This window comes from Aquarana catesbeiana, linkage group LG04 (genome assembly GCF_042186555.1).
Source record: "Aquarana catesbeiana isolate 2022-GZ linkage group LG04, ASM4218655v1, whole genome shotgun sequence".
In the NCBI taxonomy this organism is placed as follows: domain Eukaryota; kingdom Metazoa; phylum Chordata; class Amphibia; order Anura; family Ranidae; genus Aquarana; species Aquarana catesbeiana.
This window is the reverse complement of record NC_133327.1, coordinates 680743470-680759932: the sequence shown is the minus strand read 5'-3', so window position 1 is coordinate 680759932 and position 16463 is coordinate 680743470. Positions and strand designations below refer to the sequence as shown.

The following is a 16463-nucleotide window of genomic DNA, read 5'->3' as shown; positions in this document are numbered from 1 at the left end:
AATACACATAGAAGTTCATTGATAAAAACGGCATGGGAATTCCCCAAAGGGGAACCCCGAACCAAAATTAAAAAAAAAAAAATGACGTGGGGGTCCCCCTAAATTCCATACCAGGCCCTTCAGGTCTGGTATGGATATTAAGGGGAACCCCGGCCAAAATTTAAAAAAAAAAATGACGTGGGGTTCCCCCTAAATTCCATACCAGACCCTTCAGGTCTGGTATGGATTTTAAGGGGAACCCCGCGCCAAAAAAAAAAAAAAAAAACGGCGTGGGGTCCCCCCAAAAATCCATACCAGACCCTTATCCGAGCACGCAACCTGGCAGGCCGCAGGAAAAGAGGGGGGGACGAGAGTGCGGCCCCCCCTCCCTCCTGAACCGTACCAGGCCACATGCCCTCAACATTGGGAGGGTGCTTTGGGGTAGCCCCCCAAAACACCTTGTCCCCATGTTGATGAGGACAAGGGCCTCATCCCCACAACCCTGGCCGGTGGTTGTGGGGGTCTGCGGGCGGGGGGCTTATCGGAATCTGGAAGCCCCCTTTAACAAGGTGACCCCCAGATCCCGGCCCCCCCCCTGTGTGAAATGGTAAGGGGGTACATAAGTACACCTACCATTTCACGAAAAAAGTGTCAAAAATGTTAAAAATGACAAGAGACAGTTTTTGACAATTCCTTTATTTAAATGCTTCTTCTTTCTTCTATCTTCCTTCATCTTCTGGTTCTTCTGGCTCTTCTGGTTCTTCTGGTTCTTCCTCCGGCGTTCTCGTCCAGCATCTCCTCCGCGGCGTCTTCTGTCTTCTTCTCCTCGGGCCGCTCCGCACCCATGGCATGGGGGGGAGGCTCCCGCTCTTCTCTTCTTCTCTTCTTCTTTTCTTCTTTTCTTCTTTTCTTCTCTTCTTCTCTTCTTCTTCATTTTCTTCTCCGGGCCGCTCCGCAATCCATGCTGGCATGGAGGGAGGCTCCCGCTGTGTGACGGCGCTCCTCGTCTGACAGTTCTTAAATAACGGGGGGGGGCGGGGCCACCCGGTGACCCCGCCCCCCGCTGACGCACGGTGACTTGACGGGACTTCCCTGTGACGTCACGGGGAATGCCACAGGGAAGTCCCGTCAAGTCACCGTGCGTCAGAGGGGGGCGGGGTCACCAGGTGGCCCCGCCCCCCGTTATTTAAGAACTGTCAGACGAGGAGCGCTGTCACACAGCGGGAGCCTCCCTCCATGCCAGCATGGATTGCGGAGCGGCCCGGAGAAGAAAATGAAGAAGAAGAGAAGAAGAGAAGAAGAGAAGAAAAGAAGAAAAGAAGAAAAGAAGAAGAGAAGAAGAGAAGAGCGGGAGCCTCCCCCCATGCCATGGGTGCGGAGCGGCCCGAGGAGAAGAAGACAGAAGACGCCGCGGAGGAGATGCTGGACGAGAACGCCGGAGGAAGAACCAGAAGAACCAGAAGAGCCAGAAGAACCAGAAGATGAAGGAAGATAGAAGAAAGAAGAAGCATTTAAATAAAGGAATTGTCAAAAACTGTCTCTTGTCATTTTTAACATTTTTGACACTTTTTTCGTGAAATGGTAGGGGTACTTATGTACCCCCTTACCATTTCACACAGGGGGGGGGCCGGGATCTGGGGGTCACCTTGTTAAAGGGGGCTTCCAGATTCCGATAAGCCCCCCGCCCGCAGACCCCCACAACCACCGGCCAGGGTTGTGGGGATGAGGCCCTTGTCCTCATCAACATGGGGACAAGGTGTTTTGGGGGGCTACCCCAAAGCACCCTCCCAATGTTGAGGGCATGTGGCCTGGTACGGTTCAGGAGGGAGGGGGGGCCGCACTCTTGTCCCCCCCTCTTTTCCTGCGGCCTGCCAGGTTGCGTGCTCGGATAAGGGTCTGGTATGGATTTTTGGGGGGACCCCACGCCGTGTTTTTTTTTTTTTTTGGCGCGGGGTTCCCCTTAAAATCCATACCAGACCTGAAGGGTCTGGTATGGAATTTAGGGGGAACCCCACGTCATTTTTTTTTTTAAATTTTGGCCAGGGTTCCCCTTAATATCCATACCAGACCTGAAGGGCCTGGTATGGAATTTAGGGGGACCCCCACGTCATTTTTTTTTTTTAATTTTGGTTCGGGGTTCCCCTTTGGGGAATTCCCATGCCGTTTTTATCAATGAACTTCTATGTGTATTGTCGGCAATGCAATAGCCGCGGGTAGTTTTAAATGAGTTTTTTCCGTCAAAATGTCATTTTGCTGTCAGACTGTTCTAAACACAGGAAACATGCGCCCCTTTACAGGCACACTATAGACACCCCCCAGGTACGAAATTTAAAGGGATATTACACTTTTATTGATTGACTTTAAGTATTATTAAAATCACTGCTCCTGAAAAAACGGCCGTTTTTAAAACTTTTTTTTGCATTGATCCATGTCCCCTGGGGCAGGACCCAGGTCCCCAAACACTTTTTATGACAATAACTTGCATATTAGCCTTTAAAATTAGCACTTTTGATTTCTCCCATAGACTTTTAAAGGGTGTTCCGCGCATTCGAATTTGCTGCGAACACCCCAAATTGTTCGCTGTTCGGTGAACTTGCGAACAGCCAATGTTCGAGTCGAACATGAGTTCGACTCGAACTCGAAGCTCATCCCTAGTCATGAGGATAAACACTGCAGTTTTGGTTACTGAAGCCCCCCGATTCACTCGTGAAGACTGAGGAGAAGAATAAATTCAATACCTTTGCCATCTCCCCATCCTTTGTAACCAGATGTCCTTCCTCATTCTTTATGGGGCCAATATGGTCTGTCCTCCCTTTTTTACTGTTTACATACTTAAAGAATTTCTTGGGATTTTTTTTGCTCTCCTCCACTATGTGTCTTTCATGTTCTATCTTAGCCATCCTAATTGCACCCTTACATTTCTTATTGCATTCTTTATAAATTCTGAATGCTGTGGATGATCCCTCAACCTTGTATTTTTTGAAGGCCTTCTCCTTTGCTTTTATATGCATTTTTACATTGGAGTTAAGCCATCCAGGATGTTTGTTCGCTCTTTTAAATTTATTACCCAATGGGATACATTGGCTAATGCCCTTATTTAATATGCTCTTAAAGCAAACCCATCTCTCCTCCGTATTCTTTGTTCCTAATATTTTATCCCAATTTATGCCTTTTAGCAAGGTTTGTAGTTTAGGGAAGTTGGCTCTTTTGAAATTCAGTGTCTTTGTGTTCCCTTCATGTCTCCTATTTGTGTGATTTATACTGAAACTAATTGACCTGTGATCGCTGTTACCTAAATTGCCCCGTATTTCCACATCTGTTATCAGGTCTGTATTGTTGGTAATCAGTAGATCTAGTAATGTTTTATTTCTAGTTGGTGCGTCTACCATCTGACCCATAAAATTGTCCTGCAAGACACTAAGGAACTGGCGAGCCTTAAATGAATGAGCGGTTCCCTCCGCCCAGTCTATGTCTGGATAATTAAAATCCCCCATTATGATAACACTTCCCATCCTTGCTGCTAATCCAATTTGTGATAGGAGATCCGTCTCCACTTCCTCCCTCAGGTTAGGGGGCCTATAGCATACTCCCAGTATTATTTTCCCCTTAGCTTCATCCCTTTGGAGCTCTACCCATAAAGATTCCACCTCCTCCCTAGCCCCCTCAGTGATGTCATCTCTCACATTCACTTGTACATTATTCTTGATATATAGGCATACCCCTCCCCCTTTTTTACCCTCTCTGTCCTTGCGGTATAGGGTATACCCTTGAATGTTTGCCAGCCAATCATGAGAGCTGTTGAACCAGGTCTCTGAAATTCCCACAAAATCCAAATCCTCCTTGTACAACAGTATCTCTAGTTCACCCATCTTGTCCGCCAGGCTCCTGGCATTGGTGAACATGCCACATAGTTTAGACCGGTCGCATATTGTCCTCGTATTGGGTGTTTGAAGATTGCAACTTAAACTTGCTACTATACTCACCTTGTGTTTTTGTGCTTTGGTTAACCTACCACTAATGCCCCCAATACTACCCTCTGGAATATCTTCCGCGCTGGCTATCACTGTCTCTGGACCCTCCCCCCCATCGCCTAGTTTAAAAACCCCTCTAACTTTTTGGCCATCTTCATTCCCAGCAGATCTGCACCCTCCTCATTTAGGTGCAGTCCGTCCCTTCTATAGTACCGGTTACCGACTGAGAAGTCGGCCCAGTCCTCCAGGAACCCAAACCCCTCCTTACTACACCAGCTCTTCAGCCACTTGTTTACTTCCCTAATCTCCCTCTGCCTCTCTGGTGTGGCTCGATGTACCGGTAGTATTCCTGAGAACACTACCTTGGAGGTCCTTTTCCTCAATTTAGCTCCTAAGTCCCTAAAATCGTTCTTTAGGACACTCCATCTGCCTCTGACTTTGTCATTGGTGCCAACGTGCACCATGACAGCTGGGTCTTCCCCAGCCCCTCCCAGTAATCTGTCCACAAGATCCGTGATGTGCCGAACCCGAGCGCCCGGTAGACAACATACTGTTCGGCGCTTCAGGTCTTGGTTACAGATTGCCCTCTCTGTCCTTCTAAGAATTGAGTCCCCTACCACCAGAATCTGTCTTTCCTTTCCCTTTGCTGCCCCCCCACTCTCACTGGAGGAGTTCTTCCCCTGGCAGCTAGGAGAGTCCCTCATCTCCAGCAGTGCTGGTCCCTGACTGGTTACACCAATGTCACTCAATGGAGCGTACTTATTGGGATGCTCCAGTCCTGGATCGGCCTCCCTGGCACTTCCCCCTCTACCCCTCCTGACTGTCACCCATCTACTCTTTGCTAGTGCCTGCGCCTCTTTGTCTCCACCCGCCTCTGTGCTGGCCCCTGCCGGCACCTGCCGTGTACGTTCCTGGCTCACCTTTAGTATGGAGGGACTTCTCAGTGCTGACAGTTGCTTCCCCAGATTCAGAACCTGGGCTTCCAGGGAAACAATGTGCTTACATTTTGCACAGCAGTATTCGCCCTCGATCGGATGATCAAGGAACGCATACATGCGGCAAGATGTACAAAGAGTCGCCTCTCCACACCCGGATTTGGGGATTTTACCCTGTCCAAATTACCTAACAACTAGCTTCCTGGCACTAATACTCAAGACAATACACAGGTACACAACAAGACAATACACAGGTACACGACAAGACAATAGACAGGTACACAATACACAAGTACTAACAATCCACACACACTACTCAGACAACACTCAGATACTCACACTACACAGGTACTATGACCCCTGTTATAACCTCCTGTTTTAAACACTTGTTTTTAACTCCCACTTAATCCAGCTCCACTTACACCAAGCTCCACAGCTTCAAACTGAGCACGCTCAGACTGAGTCCTACAACAAGTTAAATAGGCACCTGTGAGCAATTAACCACACCCCTTAATTGATAGACTGATGAAACAAGAAAAAAAAAAAAAAAAAAAAAGCTATTTAAAAAGTGACAGCAAAAGGCAAATTAAAAACTAAAAGAAATACGAATTACTATGCTTCCAAATTTTATACGAAATATGAAATTTCGTTGACGAATTTCGGATCCAAATTCCGTTACAACGGAAACGTGACTGGTGTTTTGTTGACCAATCAGAGGTTTTCTTCTGCTGCTGAGTGAGGGTTGGGAAAATGGCCTTTTTTAATATGGGAGTGGGAGACTGGTACTGGTAGTCGATGGGAGATTCAGAATCGGACAAAATAAGAGTGTTCGTTAATATCGTTTTATTATTGTCATAACAATTACGGTTATTCATTATGATGAAGTTAAAAACCCAGGAAGTCAGCACAGCACAGGGATGGTGGGAGCCCCTCATAATGAGTACAGCACAGGGATGGTGGGAGCCCCTCATAATGAGCACAGCACAGGAATGGTGGGAGCCCCTCATAATGAGCACAGCACAGGGATGGGGGGAGCCCCTCATAATGAGCACAGGGATGGGGGGAGCCCCTCATAATGAACACAGGGATGGGGGGAGCCCCTCATAATGAGCACAGCACAGGGATGGGGGGAGCCCCTCATAATGAGCACAGCACAGGGATGGTGGGAGCCCCTCATAATGAGCACAGGGATGGGGGGAGCCCCTCATAATGAGCACAGGGATGGGGGGAGCCCCTCATAATGAGCACAGCACAGGGATGGGGGGAGCCCCTCATAATGAGCACAGCACATGGATGGTGGGAGCCCCTCATAATGAGCACAGGGATGGGGGGAGCCCCTCATAATGAGCACAGCACAGGGATGGTGGGAGCCCCTCATAATGAGCACAGGGATGGGGGGAGCCCCTCATAATGAGCACAGCACAGGGATGGTGGGAGCCCCTCATAATGAGCACAGGGATGGGGGGAGCCCCTCATAATGAGCACAGCACAGGGATGGTGGGAGCCCCTCATAATGAGCACAGGGATGGGAGGAGCCCCTCATAATGAGCACAGCACAGGGATGGTGGGAGCCCCTCATAATGAGCACAGGGATGGGGGGAGCCCCTCATAATGAGCACAGCACAGGGATGGTGGGAGCCCCTCATAATGAGCACAGGGATGGGGGGAGCCCCTCATAATGAGCACAGCACAGGGATGGTGGGAGCCCCTCATAATGAGCACAGGGATGGGGGGAGCCCCTCATAATGAGCACAGCACAGGGATGGGGGGAGCCCCTCATAATGAGCACAGCACAGGGATGGTGGGAGCCCCTCATAATGAGCACAGCACAGGGATGGGGGGAGCCCCTCATAATGAGCACAGGGATGGGGGGAGCCCCTCATAATGAGCACAGGGATGGGGGGAGCCCCTCATAATGAGCACAGCACAGGGATGGGGGGAGCCCCTCATAATGAGCACAGCACAGGGATGGTGGGAGCCCCTCATAATGAGCACAGCACAGGGATGGGAGGAGCCCCTCATAATGAGCATAATGAGTCGACGACTGCCATATTGAGAAAGGTATTTTTTGCTTTTTAAATCCATCATAACGAACGTTCGTAATTGTTACGAAAAGTTAACGAACCTAACGAAAATTCATATTTCGTACAAATCCAAATTGAATTTCGGACACGAATTACGAAATACGAATTAACGGCTAATACGAAACGGAACGAAACTAAACTAATTTATTGACGGCGCACATGTCTAATAGATAATGAATTGGGGTCTGGACATTTCCATAGAGTCAGGGCTCCACCACCCAGTAGCACACCTCCCAACATTTTGAGATGGGAATGAGGGACACAAACATATGTAGGCATAGTTTTCCAATATCAAGTCACGCTGTAAACTAAGCAAGTGACACATATGATATTGTGACTTTATACAAAATGAAACAGTCAAATATAGCTAATCAAATAGTGAATGATTAATAGTCCATTCAAATTGATAATCGATATCCTCGGTGCAATTATCACACACAACACCCAAGAGTAGTGATAAAAGAAAAGGATCTGTCTTCCACCTCCACACAGACTGCCGCTTACCAACTCGTATAGATCTCTTAATTATAGGAGATCATGTGCGCCTGTGGCTTGATACCCAACCCAGGCCTTTGGTTGCCCACAGTCAGGATCCCAGCGCCTGTGCAGGAGTATGTGGCTCAATCAGGAGGATAGTGGCAGATATTTCCCCAGAAAAAAAAATGATAAAAGAGCTTCCATAGCGTAAAACCATACGGTATTTATTTTATAAAAAAAGTAAAAAGTATTGCACTTACATTTGTGTAAAAACATCATATGCAGAGTACATGCATCAAGGCAGAGTAAAGAATAAAGCCGGCCGGCTCTCTGTAACAGCCCGTGATTCCGGGACTTCCGGGTATTGCGGTGACGTCAGTACGTCGCTCCTCCCCACGCGTTTCGCCACACCGGACGTCAATCTGGGGCACGATGTAGGCATAGGATACGCCCCCCTGTCACACCCCCCTTAAAGGAGAATTAACCAAAAAAAAAAGGTTCAGTAAATCCACAAAGGCTTTTTTTACCACTACTATTCCTTTTATATTGGCTTTTAACATTTACAAATGCAGCAATTTAGAATTTGGATGAAAGGTTTAGCGCTGGGAAACAATGTTTGAAAGATAAAAAGTGCATTTTATATACAAGATCAGACCAAAATGAGGGGGAAAGAGGGACAGAGGGACATTGCTCCAAATCAGGGACAGTTGGGAGCTATTCAGTAGAGAAACAGAACTGCCTGTATATATGGGGTGCAAATCCTATAGGAAAGCCAAAATGAGAATGAACGGGGAGCATGTAACCTGAGTACATAGAACTCCACTCCTCCTCCTGACAAACTACTGGCTCCTGGCACTGAGCTGGACCCTTCCCCTTTCTCCCAGTGTGCTTCTATTACATCCTATCACTGATGTTTTCAGAAGACAGCAGTAGGTGCTCCTTATGATTTACAAGCATAGGAAGATGAATAAAGACTGATTTTACAGATAGTGCTGAGAAGAACACATAGATATAGAATATCTGCAAATTGATAATTCTAAATGATCAGTTTTTTTACAGTCTTCTCTTGTTTCTTATCTCCGCAGCAAACGCCGGTGAAGCAGTCATTCAGCAAGTCGCTGTGCCGGGAGTCCCACTGGAAATGTCTACTTCTGTCGCTTCTCATCTACAGCTGCATGGGTGCCATGACCTGGTGTCACGTTACCAAAGTCACCCGCTTGACCTTCGACACCGCCTACAAAGGCAACTCCATGATGTATCATGACAGTCCCTGCTCCAATGGCTACGTCTACATCCCCCTGGCCTTCCTGGTCATGCTGTACGTGGTCTACCTGGTGGAATGTTGGCACTGCTACACGCGGAATGAGATGCAGTATAAAGTAGACCTGGAGAGCGTGCAGGAACGTGTGCAGAGGATGCAGCAAGCCACACCGTGTATTTGGTGGAAGGCCATCAGCTACCACTACGTACGTCGGACTCGGCAGGTGACCCGTTACAGAAATGGAGATGCCTACACCACCACCCAGGTCTACCACGAGCGGGTCAACACCCACGTGGCGGAATCAGAATTTGACTATACCAATTGCGGAGTAAAGGATGTCTCGAAAGAACTGGCAGGCCTCGACAGCTATCCGGTCACACGGCTGCGTTTTACAAAGTGCTTTAGCTTTGCAAATGTGGAGTCTGAGAACTCTTATCTGACCCAGAGGGCAAGGTTCTTTACGGAGAATGAGGGCCTGGATGATTACATGGAAGCTCGGGAGGGAATGCACTTAAAAAACGTGGACTTCAAGGAATATATGGTTGCATTTTCTGACCCTGACAACCTTCCGTGGTACGTCTCCCACTATGTATTTTGGGTGGCGGCTCTTCTAACGCTCTCCTGGCCACTAAGAGTCTTGAACGAGTACCGAACATCGTGTGTCCATTATCACGTGGAGAAGCTGTTTGGCTTTGACTTTACACCGGTCACGCCTGCCGATGACCGGACCTTGTGCCGGAGAATGCCCCGGGTCAACACCATCGATAGCACCGAGCTGGAGTGGCACATACGGTCCAACCAGCAGCTGGTGCCCAGCTACTCCGAAGCTGTTCTCATGGATCTGGCGGGCATGTCTACTAACAGTAACTACACTGCCTGCCGATATACCCAGGGCTATCGCCAGAACTGCGATAGGTGCCACCGTACAATCAGCAGCTCCTCCATATTTTCCCGTAGCGCTCTCAGCATATGTAACGGCAGCCCCAGGATTCCGTTCAGCAGCAGCCGCTTCTCCCTTGGGCGCCTGTACGGATCCCGCCGCAGCTGCCTGTGGCAAAGCCGCAGCGAAAGCCTCAATGAGCAAAGCGCTCCTACTGAGCAGACCAGGCTGTCCAGCCAGGTAACGGTGGAAGAGGAGGAGCCACCTCCATACCAGGATGCTCTCTATTTCCCTATCCTCATTGTCCACCGCAATGAAGGCTGCACAAATCACGACCACCGACGCCTCCACCGCAACGGTTCTTGTGTAGAAACCTCACTGTGATAGAGTTTAAAAAAAAAAAAAAAAAAGCTGAAAATAAAATGTTGTGTTATCATCACAAAACACAGAGGAGATGACTTCATTGTTATGGTCATAAGGAGCCCAGTAACATGCAAAAATACCAATGGCACACGGAAAACGCCAACGGATCATGGCATCAATGAAGTACAGGTGCTAAAAGCAAACAGATCTTGAGGAAGCTGCCAAACTGGCGGCTAAGGGTGGAATGTGGATGAGACACATGAAGACATTTATACACTAAGACTTTGATGGATTGAGCCATAACGGTCCTGTACAATGTCCACAATGATGTACAAAGCCAAGAATACAAACCACGGACCATTGGAGGACAAAGGTGACCAAGGAAAGTTCTTCCACTTGCTCTTGTCTGCTATACTCTGGATGAGGGTTGAATGTGGCACCAGGTGGACATCACAGGACTGGATATTTGATATTCAGTAGCAGAAAATTAGGCAATAGTTCATCCATTAGTTCCTGTCCATCCATTGGATCATCTTCCAAGGTGTTTAGTCATGTTCTCGGGACGGGTCTGCCCTCGATGGTCAACCAGTGAGCTGTACACGGGATAGCGCAGGGAATTGTGGGCCAGGAACTGGATTCCGAGAAGAGGAGACACTAAACTCAGCATTTCTCACTGACGAATGTGCAATATCTCCATTACACGATGGTTAATGGAGGCGTCACCGGCCCCTGGAGGCCAATAAGCGGGATGAAAGTTGGTGGGATTAATGGATCACTGCGGACCTCTCTCTCTCTTCTTTTCACATGTGGTTATTACTCCCTCATCCACTCACAGTATATTCAGCATGAGAATGTTCAGGTTGTATATACACAGATTACGAAGAATTATCTCACCTCTTACAACATTGTTATTGAGCTTCATATTGCATGTCACCCATTTCCCTCCCCTCAGTTATGTAACATGAAACGCTGACACTCCTCTACTTGGGTGTCATGTGTCCCCCCCCCCCTCCCCGGGCTGCAGTGTGTGGAATTACCATCACTACCAAATGTCTCTCTGCTGCCTTAACCCTTTCACTCTCCAAAAGGGGCTGCAACAAAGTGCAGAGTCACCATACACTGCAGGCCGCGGGAGTCAGCAAACTGGAGGCGTGCATTTGTGTGGTTAGAGTTCCACCACAGGTATGGCTGTCAATACCGGATTTCTGTATATAGGGAGATCAATGATGGATAAACGGGGATAGATTTCCATTGAATCCTTTATGGTGGCTTATGAACTACACGTCCCAGCATGCCTTACCATTGGCAATTTAAAGGGAAACTATAATGTATTTCAGTGAGTCACATTCTTGCGTTATCACTGTAAGGTTTGATGTGACTTTCACTTTTTTTATTTATTTATTTATTTATTTTTTGCTGTTTCATATTTTTAATTGTTGTATTTCATATCCAGATGTGTAAATGCTTCCTTTTTGGATGGGGCATTTTGTATATCAGGGAATGTGATTGGGCTGCCTTGGTTAAAAGGGGATCTACCAGGATGGGAAGATGGTGCTTCTGATTTTTTGTTAGAAGGTTCAAGCTTTGGCGCTTTCATCCCCATCCTTCATCCACCGCTTAGCGAGTCACTGGCCCGGCAAAACGCGTCAGTTATATCAGCCGTTCCAGACGCTTCAGTGGATGCATGCTTGTTCTAGGTCAGAGACGCCGGGATAATGGGGACAGCCCAGGAGCCTGCACCTTGAACACAAGTCAGACGTGGCAGCCCCCATATTCCTATGCTAACAGGTCCCCTTTAAGGATAGCCGAGACAGCCTTATAGAGAGTTTTATTATTTTCCATCAGTCAGATCTGACTTGCGATAAGAGAGGGGGATGGCAGATTATGACCAGTCCACGTGCAACTCCCCCAAAAAGAAACACTTCATACCTAATGAGTGGACCTGGCCGCCCCCATAGATGTCTATATACATACTCCATGCAGACAGAAACATTACTCCATGCAGACAGAAACATAAGTTTTACCACAAAAACACATCAGTGAGAATTTTTTTTTTAAGCTGATCCTTCCACATGAGAAAAAAAAAAAAATAGCGTTTCACCAGGCTTGCAGAAACCACTACTCAGCGCCAAACACCCAAAAGAGCCCAAGATGTAGATAGAGTTAAGAAGAATAATTAAAGGTGGTTACCATAAATATACATCAGTAAACACTTACAAACTAAAAATATGATTGAACTCTACTGTGTCTGTCTAGGCAGAGAGACAATCTAATAAGCAGCAGCTGTCTCATACCAAAAGAACCAAGTAAAAAATACAAATAAAAACAGTGTTATAAAATAATCCACATTTAGACTAAATTACTACACCAGACAGCGCTAATGTTGAGCAATTGAAACTTGTGGCCAACAGCACATAGGGACAGTCTTATAGCAGAAAAGAGTCCTTTAAAAGAAATCCCTTATAAAGGGAAGTGATGAAAAGTCCAGGGTATAAATGAGAAAATCTACAGGTGATCTTTAAGAGAAAATCCTCCACAAGCACCTTCCACCGATCACTTGTAAAATCCACCCGGTGACAAGCACTCGCCCCCTAGGGGGTTAAACTCACCAGAAAAAGGGGAGTAATAAAGCCTTCAGCGATAGTAGGTTGTCATCATCACTATAAACAGGGTCACAGGCTAGCAGGGCTCATAATGAATCAAAAAACAAAAAAGAGATGCACATAGCGTAATCCTATTTAATGATTCAAACCCCTTGTATACAGACACAAACCCCCCTTCAATAAATATACGTACATCAGATAAAATATATAGCAAGCAATCAAACAGGCAGGAATCATTAAATAGGATTACGCTATGTGCATCTCTTTTTTGTTTTTTGATTCATTATGAGCCCTGCTAGCCTGTGACCCTGTTTATAGTGATGATGACAACCTACTATCGCTGAAGGCTTTATTACTCCCCTTTTTCTGGTGAGTTTAACCCCCTAGGGGGCGAGTGCTTGTCACCGGGTGGATTTTACAAGTGATCGGTGGAAGGTGCTTGTGGAGGATTTTCTCTTAAAGATCACCTGTAGATTTTCTCATTTATACCCTGGACTTTTCATCACTTCCCTTTATAAGGGATTTCTTTTAAAGGACTCTTTTCTGCTATAAGACTGTCCCTATGTGCTGTTGGCCACAAGTTTCAATTGCTCAACATTAGCGCTGTCTGGTGTAGTAATTTAGTCTAAATGTGGATTATTTTATAACACTGTTTTTATTTGATCCTTCCACATATTATCTAAAAAAAAAAATTCCCTTTTATCTGAAAAAAAAAAAGATTCCCTTTAATCAGTAAGGGGTTCCAGTACAGACAAAATGTTATCCAGCTGCTTGTAGTGTCCCTGCATTGACCATACTGGCTGTTGTAGTGTTTCTGCAGTGGATATGCTGGTTCTTGTAGTGTCTCTTGACTGACCATGCTGGTTCCTGAAGTGCTCCTGCATTCACCATGCTGGCTGTTGCAGTGATTCTGCAGTGAGCAAGCTGGCTCTTGTAGTGTCCCATTGACCATACTGGTTCCTGTAGTGTCCCTGCAATGACCATGCTGGTTCCTGTAGTGTCCCTGCAATGACCATGCTGGTTCCTGTGGTGTCCCTGCAATGACCATGCTGGCTGTTATAGTCTCCCTGCATTGGCCACACTGGTTCTTGTAGTGTCCCTGCATTGGCCACGCTGGTTCTTGTATTCTCCCTGCATTGGCAATTCTGGCTCTTGTAATGTTTCTGCATTGACCACGCTGGTTCTTGTAGTATTTCTGCATTAACCATGCTGGGTCTTGTATTATCTCTGCAGTGGGCCAGCTGGCTCTTGTAGTGTCCCATTGACCATGCTGGTTCCTGTAGTGTCCCTGCAATGACCACGCTGGCTGTTATAGTCTCCCTGCATTGGCCACGCTGGCTCTTGTAGTGTTTCTGCATTGACCATGCTGGCTCTTGTAGTGTTTCTGCATTGATCATGCTGGTTCTTGTAGTCTCCCTGCATTGACCATGCTGGTTCTTGTAGTGTTTCTCCATTACCCATGCTGCCTCTTGTATTGTCTCTGCAGTGGACCAGCTGGCTCTTGTAGTGTCCCATTGAACATGCTGGTTCCTGTAGTGTCCCTTCATTGACCATGCTGGCTGTTGTAGTGTTCCTGCATTGGCCCACGTTGGTTCTGGTAGTCTCCCTGCATTGGCCACACTGGTTCTTGTAGTCTCCCTGCACTGGCCATGCTGGCTGTTGTAATGGTTCTGCCTTGGCCATACTGGCTCTTGTAGTGTCTCTGCAGTGGACCAGGTGGCCCTTGTAGTCTCACATTGGCCACGCTGGTTCTTGTAGTCTCCCTGCATTGGCCATGCTGGCTCTTGTAATGTCTCTGCAGTTGACCAGCTGGCTCATGTAGAGTCCCTGCATTGACTTTACTATTGTAGTGTTTCTGCAGTGGACATGCTGATTCTTGCAGTTCTGGGTCGTCAAAGTTGGGACTGGCTTATGATTTATTTAGGCAAATAATACAACTGATGAGGTCATACACAACAAGAGCAGGGACAGAATTAGAAGTGTGCGCAATTTGAAGCAGATTTTTCATCATTTAGGACACGGGTAGGCAACCTGGGGCCCTCCAGCTGTTGCAGAACTGCAAGTCCCATCATGCCTCTGGGAGTAATTGTAACTTCCAGCCTTGCAATGCCTCATGAGAAATGTAGTTCCACATCAGCTGGAGGGCCCCAGGTTGCCTACCCCTGATTTAGGTCTTGTAGTCTCCCTGCATTGGCCACACTGGTTCTTGCATTGGCCATGGTTCTGCATTTCCCATGGTTCTGCATTGATCATGGTTCTGCATTGCCCATGGTTCTTCATTGACCATGGTTCTGCATTGCCCATGGTTCTGCATTGACCATGTTTCTGCATTGGGCATGGTTCTGCATTGACCATGTTTCTGCATTGACCATGGTTCTGCATTGACCATGGTTCTGCATTGGCCATGGTTCTGCATTGACCATGGTTCTGCATTGGCCATGGTTCTGCATTGGCCATGGTTCTGCATTGATCATGGTTCTGCATTGGCCATGGTTCTGCATTAATCATGGTTCTGCATTGGCCATGGTTCTGCATTGGCCATGGTTCTGCATTGGCCATGGTTCTGCATTGACCATGGTTCTGCATTGGCCATGGCTCTGCATGGACTATGGTTCTGCATTGACCATGGTTCTGTATTGACCATGGTTCTGCATTGGCCTTGGTTCTGCATTGACCATGGTTCTGCATTGACCATGGTTCTGCATTGGCCATGGTTCTCAATGGACCATGGTTCTGCATTGGCCATGGTTCTGCATTGGCCATGGTTCTGCATTGATCATACTGGCTCTTCTGGCCAATCTCTGACATGCAGGAGTGCTGAGTGACCCTGTGCTCCGTTCTAACTTCTGTCCCAATGATGCAATTCAGTGTTGTTTTGTAATTACCTGCCAATGACCTCCACCATCATTGCGACTGACCTGTGCAGGTATTAAAGGGACTGGCTGGGGTCATGTGACGGGATTTCATTCCCGCAGTCCCATCAATATGATTTAGGATCATCAGCTCCATTGTGAACATACACGCTGTGATTTTTAGCCGAAAAAATAAAAATAATTGTGATCCTGTCCTTAAAGTGATGAGTAAAGCAACAAGTTCACCTTAATGGCGGCACCCGCAGTGGGTAGAACCCTCCTTAAGGCTGGGTTCACACTGATGTGAATTGAATGTGGGTTTCCCACAATTCGCATGACGGGAGACTGGCTATCAATAGAGCCGGTTCACACATCTCCGGGGCAGCCGCGGGGCACGTTGCACAGGGGGTCCTCTGCGTTTCAGGTCCGAATTTAAAAATAAAAAAAAAACATTTGGGGCTGATTCGTCCCTGAAACGGAGAACAGGGACACACCGGACCCCTGCCACGTCCGCACACAGTGTGAACCCAGCCTAAAGCCGAACTCGGGGATTATTAGATATTGTCTAAATACAAGAGACCTGTGTATCCTTCCTTGGATCTCGCTGAACTTTTGTAAATTTCTTCCAGATCTGGGCAATAATCCAGTGTGAGACTTCCTGTAATAAAGACCGCTCACTGCTGTCCTCTCTCCTTGGGCAGGGGGACCGGTCTTGTCTCCGCCCCCTCCTGTAGTTTTCTGTAGTGGGTGGAGCCTGCTGGGCCCCTCCCATGGCTCTGCTCCCTGCACAGGCTGATGTTACAGAACAGTGATGTCACTGCTACTTTCACAAGGTTATAACTGGGTTCCCTAAGGCAATTAGTGCACAGAAAGTGGATATATATATATATATAGCCAGTGCGGCAATTGAGGAATGTATTTAAATAAAGTTTGTTGTGCCCAGAGTTCAGCTTTAAGAGGAGGAGTGAACAGAAGGAGCCCTATGTAGACATGTGCACTGCCGAAAAATTTGTTTTTGTTTCATTTGTTTTTTTTTTTTTCATAGATTCGAAAATTCG

General features: G+C 47.2%; 1 protein-coding gene across 1 annotated transcript in view; it reads left to right on the top strand.

Moving 5' to 3' along the window:
- Window positions 1-12321, top strand: part of TMEM151B (transmembrane protein 151B) — a 56695-nt gene extending 44374 nt beyond the window's left edge. Inside the window, exon 2 of the mRNA XM_073628728.1 lies at window positions 8532-12321. Within this exon, the coding sequence (XP_073484829.1) occupies window positions 8532-9971 (1440 nt within the window). The 3' untranslated portion in view covers window positions 9972-12321. The remainder of the gene's footprint in view (window positions 1-8531) is intronic.
- Window positions 12322-16463: the final 4142 nt, after the last annotated feature.